The sequence below is a fragment of the Suricata suricatta genome, chromosome 10 (genome assembly GCF_006229205.1).
Source record: "Suricata suricatta isolate VVHF042 chromosome 10, meerkat_22Aug2017_6uvM2_HiC, whole genome shotgun sequence".
Taxonomy (NCBI): Eukaryota; Metazoa; Chordata; class Mammalia; order Carnivora; family Herpestidae; genus Suricata; species Suricata suricatta.
The window spans coordinates 85,938,325-85,950,007 of NC_043709.1; the positions used below are offsets into that span (position 1 = coordinate 85,938,325).

The following is an 11,683-nucleotide window of genomic DNA, read 5'->3' on the forward strand; positions in this document are numbered from 1 at the left end:
TGTAATTATTGTGATAAGACTCTTTTTGCTATTTTAATATAGTCTATTTATTTGACATTCCTTTTACTTATTTTTCTTGCTTTCCATCATATATTGTACCCTTTATCTGTAAGGTATATATTTTAAGATCCCCAATAGATGCCTGAAACCATGGATAATAATTAACCCCACATGTTTTATGTTTTTTCTAAATATACATAACTGTGATAAAGTCTAATTTATAATTTAGGCACAGGAGAGACTAACAATAATTAATAATAAAGTAGGACAATTATAACAATACACTATAATGGAAGTTAAGTGCATGTGGTCTATCAAAATATCACATTGTGCTATACTTACCCTTTTGCTTCTTGAGATGATGTGAGATGATAAAATGCCTCCATGATGAGATGAAATGAGGTGAATGATGGAGCCCTTGTGATATACAGACCGTAGCACTCAGCTGCTATTGATCTGCTATGTCAGAAGAACCATCTGCTTACAGACCACAGTTGACTGTGGGTAACTGAAACTGTTGGAAGTGAAACCACAGATAAGGGGAATCACTATATACAGTTTAAATTAGTATTTCACACTTCTGTTAGACATTAAGTAGTATATTAGAGATAGAGAGGAAATAAAAATTCTTCAGAAAATGTAAATGCCCTACTTTATGTATTAAATGGAAGCCATTGGACTAAGAGGGTCACACTGGGTCTCCTGGCTTCTCTTAACTTCCTTCTGAATAAATCACTGATGTTGTCTAAATAACCTAAGTGTCAGGTACATAATGTCTACATCAACCTATGAGGTCGCTCAAATTCAGTAAAATCTTTATGTTAAGAAAATGCCAATAAGATGACATTTTTGCTAAAAATATACTTTTGTGAAGAAAGCTACTTTTATTTTCTCAGCTTTGAGTTAATCAAGGAAGGAAAGGGAGGGAATACAGTGGAACTCTCAAAGTAAATTCTTTGAGGAGCTGGCCATGGTGATGCTGGAATGAGTGAGACACATGAAGGACCACTGCAGAATTATAGTCCTGTTTCTTCATATAGGAACTTCAGGCAACAATGCAAAAGTGGTGAGGTTTTTGGAGAGAATGGAAAGATCTGTGTGACTCTTGAAATGATACCAACTCATTTATAATATGTTTGCTTTGGATTTCTTTGTCACATTTCTTTCAAAAATGTTATCCTTGTTTTCTTTCTGCCTTTCATTTACTTATATAATTCTTGGATTTTCTGTATTATGTTAATACAAATAACTTAAATACAGCTAGGGTTGCATTATTTTTGTTTTAGGCTGAAGGTTTAATCAAAAACTACTGCTTCAATAAGAACTACTGTTTCAGTGGATATTGGGATAGAAACTAATATGAAATATTTTGTTCTCTGATAACTTTCTGATAAAAATGAATGAGCAAAAAGTGATGGGTAAAATGCAAAGAATCAAAAGTAGGGCTCCTGTTCAGGCTACAAACTGGATGATCAGGCCTTGAATAACCAAGATCTGAGCATGCAAAAAAACGTTCTAGTGCCCAGTGTGTAACCAGAATTTACAAACACTTAAAAAAAAAAACTATGACAGTGTTGAAATCTCTATTTTAATTTTACTTATGAATTTAACTATTTTTTAGGTGTATCAAACCTGAAGAGAAGTCTCTTGGTGTGGGGTTACATACATTTTGCACAAGAGTATTTGGTAATAATTTTTCTTTTTTCCAACATCATATCAGACCACAATTAAATATTAAGTAAATGAAATTGTTCTCCCTCCAAGTCTAACAAATATCCCTTCTATTTGCAGCACCTAATAATTTGTATGAGATTAAGGTATAAGAAAAAATGTAGAACTCCCCCTTCTTACTTGAAAATGAACTATCTGAATTAATTCTACTTTTCACCTTTCCTGAGATTTGAAAAGCAAATGAATAAAAAATGCTTTGTTGAAGTAAAATGTATACATGATTGGTCCAAAGCATTACAGAAAAATATAAAGAGAAATTAATTCAATGTTTTTCAATATCAATAATTTTATATTGCATTTATCTATCACATAACTTATCCTTTATAACTTAGAAATGTTATAGTAAAAGTAATAACTTCTAATATCTAAATTAAATTTAAAGCATTTAATTCATATTTTACTTTATTTATTATACAAATAGAGAAAACTGAAATGTTTACAAATAAAATAATGTACCTTAATTCTTACCTTCTTGGATTTTTCCCCTCTTTAATTGTAGCTGGAATTCCTGCACCTATATATTTTGGAACTTTAGTGGATTCCACATGTTTACACTGGGGAACTTTGAAATGTGGTGAGTCAGGAGCATGCAGGATATATGATTCGACCAACTTCAGGTAAAGATAATAATTTTGTAAAAGACTGCTTTCTAAGCATAGAGTGTACATAAAATGGCACCATTCATGTATAACATTTTCTTTTTCAGGTACTAGACTATTTTTGGCTGTGTTTCCAGAATATATGCTAATTCTGTATCTCTATTCCTTATTTATATACTAGAATTTTATTTCCTCAATATTTTCAAAGTACTTGGTAAATATAAGCATGGATGACTTCCTTAACCTAGTCTTTCAAAATGATCTTTGTCAAATTGGTTGCAATCAACACATTATTGAAGGTAATAGCTATACATAAACTACCTTTAGAAATTAAATTACTCTTTATAGCATCCTCATTGCATCCTACATCATTTCAACATCTGACTAGCCTGAATCTTTACTTCCTTTTGCATCTACCTACTTTTCAAAATGATATTTTTCCTTCTTCATTAAATTTTGCTGACACAATATTCTTCATGTCTCATAAAAGTTTACTCTTTTGTTAGTACAAGTCTGACTTTCAACAAAACTCAAGATAATGTGTTTTTTAAATTTTTTTAATGTTTTTATTTATTTTTGAGAGACAGAGAGAGACAGTGCGAGCAGAGGAGGGTCAGAGAGAGAGGGAGACACAGAATCTAAAGCAGGCTCCAGGCTCTGAGCTAGCCGCCAGCACAGAGCCCAACGCGGGGCCCAAACCCACAAACCATGAGATCATGACCTGAGCTGAAGCCAAACACTTAACCGACTGAGCCACCCAGGCGCCCCAAGATAATGTGTTTTTGAAAACAATACTTCCATTTGCTTCATTTCCATTTTCTTTTTATTTGGAGACCTGAATTTTATTCAGATTTGTATTAGTTTCTGTCAATGGGGCAGTACAAAACTTCTTTCATTTACTAAAAAACAAGTTAGCATTGTTTAGAACGTTCTAAGGTCTTATTTTGATTAGTAAAAGGACATATGGCAAGTACTATAAAGAGAGAAAACAGCATGAAATTCATGTTTTCATCAGTTCTCTAGCCCTCTAAAGCTCTTGAGAGGTAACTTGAAGGTGGCCTACACACATACTGTGCATGCGATTGGTTTGCTTCACAGTTGAGAAACCCAGAGATCACTGGTATAGACTGGCCTCATCCTGCTGCCAGGATTCCTATTGATTATAGCCTTAATTAAATGCTATTTTAGACAAGAGAGTTATATTTGGTAGCATCTCTATCAGTCAGATTAACTAGAGTGGCTGATAAAGTGTATTCATGAATAAACTTACCAGATGTTAATGTAGTGTAGAAACAGGAAGTTTCAGTGGTTACTGTTGGTAAACCGTTCTCCATGGGTCTCTTGCATTTCTGCAGATCTTGTTAGCAGAGGCTTTTTTGAGGACGATCTTTTCAAGGATGTTTGAATAGTACATGATCTTGGAAGATATAGATGATATTTTCCTTTGGAGCAGAGTTTGCTGTCTAGGATAATAAAAGTAATAACTCTCTCTAGGGTAAAGGTTGGCAAATTTGCATCCAACCCATTTAAAAGAATGGGATTTCCTAAATTCAGCATTTCTTAGCTGTGACCCAAACCAATTGTGTGTACAAAATTCACATAGGTCTCCATGGTGTGATTTCTTTGGGACTTGAAGGTTAAGGAAAACAAACCTGAACATGAAGCTTGTGATGATTGCTGTACTGTGAGTAAAAATGTCCTTCACCTCTGACCTGGAAGTCTTGTATCTTCAGCCAGCATCCATGCAACTATGGGAGGCTAAACTGTCAGCTTAAAACCCAGGGAACATATAGGACTCTTATGGTTTGACGAATAGAAATACTGATTAACTTTAAATTCTGCCAAAGATATAAAGACATAAGGATGGCCACTTACATTTACTCCAAGCTAATAGAAAGAAATATAAGGATTAAGGAAAATTCAATAGAAGTAAGAAATAGGAAAATAAAAGCATACAAAATAAGCCTAAATACATCAGGTTTCACAATAAATGTGAACCAATTGAACTTGATTCCTAAAAGTTACTTTTATGTGAGTTTCAGTGTTTTCAAAATTCCAGCTATATGCTGTTTACAAGACATAGTTTAAAAAAATATATGTGAAGAAAGATTGAAGATAAAGGTCAGGAAAAACATCCCAGGCAGACAGTGAACCAAGCTTCTGTGGTTATATTAATGACTGTAAGACAAAACAGAATTTAAGGTGAAAGGGATTAACAGAGTTAAATAAGAATATTACTTAATAATAAAAAATGCTTACTGATAATATGTAATGGTCACCAACTCATATATATCTATCAACTTCATCTCAAATATAGAAAACAAAAAAATTACAAAATTACAAGAAGAAATCTACAGAGTGGAAAACTTCAACAACTTTTCCAACAAGAAAATATAAAATATAGGCAAAAATTTAGTGAGGCTACAGAAAAATTTGAATCAGTAAATTGTACAAGTGTTATCTAATAAATATACAGCAATTAAAAAAATCCCAACCAAGAGAAAATACATTTTTCTCAAGCCTATAAAAAACATTTATTACAACTAAGCCTAATGCCACAAAGTTAAAAAAATGTGTTGATATCTATAACCACTGTTTTCTGTCCATAATGCAATGCAGTTAGAAATCTATGATGAAATATTGCCAAAACCTCACTTTTGAAATTACTTATCTTCAAAGCATAAATTATAATAAAAATAATGAAATAACTAGAACTCTACATCAGTGAAAGCATTGAATAGGAAAATTTATGGGACCAAGCTAAAAGAATACTCAGAGATATATTTAGAACTTTAAATGTATATATATATATATATTTTACAAAGATTAAAAATTAATGAATTCATTACTTAGAAAAAGGACAATGTAATTTCAAATAAGGTAGAAAAGCTTGAGAAGTAATTCAGTAAGTTATGTATTGATATATTTCTTATTTCAAATAAGAACAATAGATACACTTTTAAATTTGAAAGGGATATATCTGGGTTCAAAGATAATACAAACATCATCCAGGACATCCAGCTTTCCTGAAGTAGAAACCGAACAGTAACATAAAGGAATAAATAAAAGCTGAGTACAAAGACTAAATGCAAAACTTCTAAGCCTAGAAATAGGAAGTGGTTTCTGGATGATCAGTTTCCAAAGAGAAAATATAGTACTTCCAAGGAGTCAAGAGATTAGATCCAGATTTAATGCTTAATCCAGGAGATGCTGTTTAATACCCTTGAACTAGGTTGAATAATGTCCCTCAAAATTTCATGTCCACCCATAACCTCAGTATATGACTTTATTTGGAAATAAGTCTTGATTTAGAAATAAGTCTTTAAATTAGTGAAATTAAGATGAGGTCCTTCTGGATTAGAGTGAGCCCTACATCAAATCAGCAATGTCCTTATAAGAAGAGGAAAGGAGGCAAAGAGACACATACACATAGGACGAATGCTGTGTGGTGACAGAGGTAGAGATTTCAGAGTTGCCATCTACAAACCAAGGAATGCTATGGATTGCTGCCAGCAGGCAGGAAGAGTCAAGGAAAGACTCCTTCTTGGAGCCTGCAGAGGATGCCCGGCCGTGCCAACACTTGGCCTTCCGATTTCCAGCCTCCCGAACTGTGAGAGAATACATTTACTTTGTCTTATGGCATCAACTTTGTGGTGCATTGTTATAGCGGTCCTAAGAAACAAATGCAAACTTCTTTGTAAAAGAGATTTTAAAAGAATCCCTTTTGCACATCATTGCTGTGTTACTAAGGAGGAAGCAAGACATAGATACACTGGAGAACCTGACCAAGCAATCTGCTCTCACTGTGATTAATCTCAGTATCACATTAAAAATCACCCTTATAAAAACTCGGTCTGGCCTCAGAAACAATGGGAAAGCTATTAGATTTGGAAGAATAGATACAGAGAAAGAGCAAATAGAACAAATTTGGAAGAATAGATACAGAGAAAGAAAAAACACAGTCAAGAAGAACTACAAAACTTTCAAAATTCTTTAGTTTTGCAAGCTAAAACTTAAAAACACATTAATTAACAAATCTAATGGTGAAAAAGATAAGCACATAAATTACCAACTAAAACATGACTTCATTCCAGATTAAATTTAATATAGAGTTTGACAAAGACTTTAAAATAAGTATGCTTAACTAGCTAAATAGGATTAAAATTAACAAATAAGTGGCATAATATCCATTAAAATGAACAAGAAATTATAACAAAAATCAACAGAAATAAGAATATGAATAAGATCTGAGAAATATTATATATTAATTGTATATCATTGAGATAATAAAAGGAATCCTAAATATATAATAAATTTGAAGTCAATATAGTTAAAATGAGAATTAGTGAACTGAAAGAGAATACAGAGGAATTTATCTAGAATGTAAATCAACAATGTGAACTTACTCAACAAAAATAAACACCTAAGTAATATTAAAGACAAGTTAATGTCTTCTGCCCATTTCTTCACTGGATTATTTATTTTTACACTCATAGATCTAACAGAAGAAACCTAATGGAGAACCATGGGGAGGGGACGGGGGAAAAAGAGTTGGGGAGAGAGGGGACTTAAACCTGAGAGACTAGTGAATACTGAAATCTAACTGAGGGTTGATGGGGAAGGGGGAGGAGGGAGGGAGGTGGTGGTTATGGAGGAGGGCACTTTTGGGGAAGAGCACTGGGTATTATATAAAAACCAATTTGACAATAAACTATTAAGAAAAATAGAGACAAGTTAACAATTAAAGCATACACCTCAAAAAATTTCTAGAAAGAGAACAGAGGAAAGGGCAGATGTAAATTTAAAAATTTAATGGCTTCAAATTTTCTATAATTTGAGACATGAATTTTCACATCAAAGATACATTTTAAGGCATAGTAAAAAATATATAAATGGGCATATCAAAGGAAAATTACAAACATTCAAGATAAAGAGAAAAACCCATAAAAGTTGCCAGAGAAATAAATAGGTGGCTTACAAAGAAATAACAATTAAACCAGTAGCAGGTAGGTCACCAGGAACAATACAACCACATATCTCTGATCCTTACTGCTTTGTGTTTAAATTAAAAAACAAAAACAATAACAAAAAAAAGCAAAACAAAACAAAAAATGCAAACCAAAGGGCAAGAAATGAGCAAATATCACTAAATATGAATCTTCAAATTTTCTTTATGACAGAAGACATTAGAGACAATGAAGACTGTTGGTAGTAAGTAAAAACTATTAAAGAAAACATCTGGGCAATTGCTACGTTGTGTACTCTAAGACCCTGAGACGTATTTTACAGAAACTCTTGCTCACCTACACAAGGAGACATGTAAAAGGAGGTTTACTGCAGTATTGTTGATAATAGAAGAAAAGTTAAACAATACAAGTGTCCAATAGGAAACTGGATTAAATTGTGGCATGTTCGCACATTGAAATGTGGTGCAATAGTTAAAAATATATAAAGTAGAACTGGGTGTATGGCATAGTTTTAAAAAGAGGGGCTAGGGGCGCTTGGGTGGCTCAGTAGGTTGGGCGTCCGACTTAGGCTCAGGTCGTGATTTCATCTGTGGGTTGGAGCCCCTCGTTGGGCACTGTGCTGACAGCTCAGAGCCTGTAAGTTGCTTTCAGATTCTGTGTCTCCGTCTCTTTCTCTGCCCCTCCTCTACTCATGATGTGTTTCTGTTTCATAATAAATAAACAAAAAAATTTTTAATAAAAATAAATAAATAAAAAGAGGGGCTAACACAGAAATATTCAGAACAGGAGAAAACTAATGGAGGGCCATGGGGAGGGGAAGAGAGAAAGACAGTTGGGGAGAGAGAGGGACGTAAAACCTGAGAGACTATTGAATACTGAAAACTAACTGAGGGTTGAAGAGGGAGAGGGAGCAGGAAAAGAGGTGGTGGTAATGGAGGAGGGCACTTATGGGGAAGAGAACTGGGTGTTATATAGAAACCAATTTGACAATAAACTATTTTAAAAAAAGAAATATTCAGAATAAAATGTATAGTATGATGCCAATTATTTAAAATGTAAGTACATATAAAGCAATTGTATATGTTATAAATATATACACATACTTTGTAAAACTATAAAAATAAGCTAGGAACAAAATTCATAAAATCCAACATAATGTTATATCTGGGAATGGCTAAAAGATAAAATCATAGGTGTACACAAGGGATTTAAGTGTATTAATGTCTTCTTTTGAGTTGGTCTGAAACAAAAATGGCAAAATTTAATCATTTTATTATTATTTATTTTTTGAAAGATTTAAAAAATTTTTCCAACATTTATTCATTTCTTGAGAGACAGAGTGTGAGTGGGGGATAGTCAGAGAGAGAGGGAGACACAGAATCTGAAGCAGGCTTCATGCTCTGAATTCACAGCACAGAGCCCAAAGTGGGTCTTGTACTCACAGACCATGAGATCATGACCTGGGCTGAAGTCTGAGGCTTAACCGACTGAGCCACCCAGCTGCCCTTTTAAAGATCAAAAAAAATTTTTTTAAATTTCTGTTGAGACAGAGAGAAAAAGTGAGCAAGCAGGGGGGAGGGACAGAGAGAGGGGGAGAGAGAATCCCAGGCAGACTCCATGCTGTCATTGCAGAGCCCAGCATGGGGCTCAAACCCACAAACTGTGAAATCATGACCTGAGAGAAATCAAGAGTTGGATGCTTAACTGACTGAGCCACCCCAGGCACTTCAAAATTTAATCATTTTAAAAAACCTGGGTGTTAAGTACAAACACATTTTTTTAACTTTTCCCCCCTATATTCTTGATGTGTTTTATAATAAAATTTTAGAAGTAAAAAAAAGAAGAAATAAAAAGATGCTAATATTACTAAATAGACTACAGATAATAGAGGTAACCAAAAAAATAAAACATTGTTTTTTGAGAAGATTAAAATATAATAACAACAATAAACTGGAAAGGCAAATAGAGAGGAGACACAAACACTATGAATAAAAAAGGAAAGATAAGTACAAATACTTAAGGATTTTAGATATAGCAATTTGGAAACATTAAATAGAGAGTTTTCTAGATGAATATATTATCAAATTTTTCTAAAAACACCTAGAAAACATGAATATTTTCAGAGCTATTTAAAAAATGTGAATCAGTCAAAAATTCTCATCTTCCAAAGGCATCAAGTCCAGATTCTTTTAAGACAAGTTTCACCAACTTTCAATGAACTGATGACTTCTGAATAATATAAGTCATTCTAAGCAGTGAAAAAAAAGGGAAAATTTCCCAATTCATTTGCAAAACTTAAGACAGTCTTGATATTCAAATGGACAAGTTTAGTACAAGGAAAAAAATATAGACTGATTTAACTTGTAAATCTATATGCAAAAATTCTAAATAAAAAATAAATCAAACCTAATAATGTATAAAAACTCAGTAATAGAATTTATATTAGGATGCAAGGATGGTTCAATATCAGAAAAAATATGTTAACCTAATATACTCTATTAATACAATAAAGGGGGTAAAATCCTGGATGTTCTACTAACTATGTGTACAAAAATGATTTGGTGATACATTACGCATTCATAATGAAACTTTGAGCTAATTCAGAATAAAAGAGAAACTTTCTTAACCCGCATAAGGTCATCTAAGGGGGCTGGGGTGCCTCGGTTGATTAAGTATCTAACTGGATTTTGGCTCAGGTCATGATCTCACACTTGTGAGACTGAACAGTGTCGGGCTTCATACTGAGCATGGAGCCTTCTTGGGATTCTCTTTCTCCCTCTCTCTCTGCTTCTGCCTAAGCTAACTTGCTCTCGCTCTCTCTCTCAAAATAAATAAACATTTTTTTAAAGCCATCAAAAAACCCTCAGAGTATATAACACAACTGATGGCGATTCTTTGGAAGCATTCTTACTAAATCCTAGAGTAAAACTGTTGTTGTTATCAGTATTGCATTTAAATAAGAGGTTTGATTTGAAGTAAAAAGATTGAAAAAACCTCAAAGATAAGAAAAGAAAAAAGTGTGAATTTTCTAGATGAAAATTTTCAAAAAACATTTAACAAAAAGAATAAGTGAGTTCTGCAAAGTTGCTTACATAAGATTGACATGCAAAATAATTAGCTGCTGTTTTCTTCATGGGAATGAAATATTAAAAAATAAAGATATTCGAAACTAACTTGTACTCACCACACTAAGTAAACTTAATATGTTTTAACTTTTTTTTTTTTTTACAGATACATCTACCTTGGCTTGCCAGCAGCTCTAAGAGGAATAAGCTATATTCCAGCCTTTTTAATCCTAAATCTTTTGAAGAATCGTCACCTACCTGGTGAAAATGCCTCTTCAGGAACTGTGCTTATAGAGGCAAAAATTACAGGGAAGGAAAATAAGTGCAAAGACATGGACCAAAATTCCAAGGTTTTGAATGATACTGAATTGAAAACTAAATTGTAATGACCTATAATACGTCTCTCAGAGTTGTGGAATACACTTATAACCTAATTGCTTTTAAAATCAATAGGGGTAAGCGGGTAACATTTTCTTATCTTTATGAACCTCAATTTTTTGTTTTTCACCCAAGATAAAAAATATTCATTGGTGGTATTTCTGAAGCATCCATGGCAGTTGAAATTTTCCTCATAGGACATTTATAACCACCTTCAAAACAGGATATTAGAGCCAGTTTTATGTTTATGTTAAAATAGCAATTTTTCTTTTAACTCATATGAAATAAGAGTATATTTCCCACATTTTCTTTTCTAGTCGATGTTAAAATTTTCCTTTTATGAAAATCTGTTTGATTTCATTAAATTCCTGCTTTGTTATTGGGGTTATTTAGAGACTAGTATTTTTATTCTGTCAAATTCATCATTTTTATGTGAAAGAAGCTGATGTCTCCTAATTCTTTAAGTTTTCTTTAAAAAATTTTTCTTTTCTTTAACTATTCTTTAACTTTTCCAATTCATTCCAGATATGCTTGTTTTAAAATAGATTCCTCATTAACATGCCATCACCTGCTGTCAACTTTTTTCTTTTTTTATCAACTTTATTAGTCAAGTCATATATTTGCTCATTTTGTTCAGAATACTGAAAAACTGAGTTAGTTTATTAAAAACCATGTAATAAAGATTGTTCGATTATTTTTTTTGTAGCATTTCAAACCTGGTGACTAAATTCTCTTTGAAAAACAATGAGATCTGTGGAGGTCAGTTCTTACTCTGAGCACTTATATTATTTCCCATGATAGGATAGAGGTAATGGTATAGTGAAGAGAAACAGGAGAAGATAGAGGGAAATCTAGGATCTTTTATTTTCTTAATTAATATTGTGGAGATTCTAAGTTAATGGAAATAGAAATAGTAATTTAATATATTATTTATAATTCTAAC

General features: G+C 32.6%; 1 protein-coding gene across 1 annotated transcript in view; it reads left to right on the top strand.

The window, feature by feature from the left end:
• SLCO1A2 (solute carrier organic anion transporter family member 1A2) overlaps positions 1-11,187 on the top strand; it is a 36,916-nt gene extending 25,729 nt beyond the window's left edge. The window contains exons 9-11 of the mRNA XM_029955530.1: positions 1,622-1,686; positions 2,231-2,348; positions 10,529-11,187. Of these exons, the coding sequence (XP_029811390.1) occupies positions 1,622-1,686; positions 2,231-2,348; positions 10,529-10,748 (403 nt within the window). The 3' untranslated portion in view covers positions 10,749-11,187. The remainder of the gene's footprint in view (positions 1-1,621; positions 1,687-2,230; positions 2,349-10,528) is intronic.
• Positions 11,188-11,683: the final 496 nt, after the last annotated feature.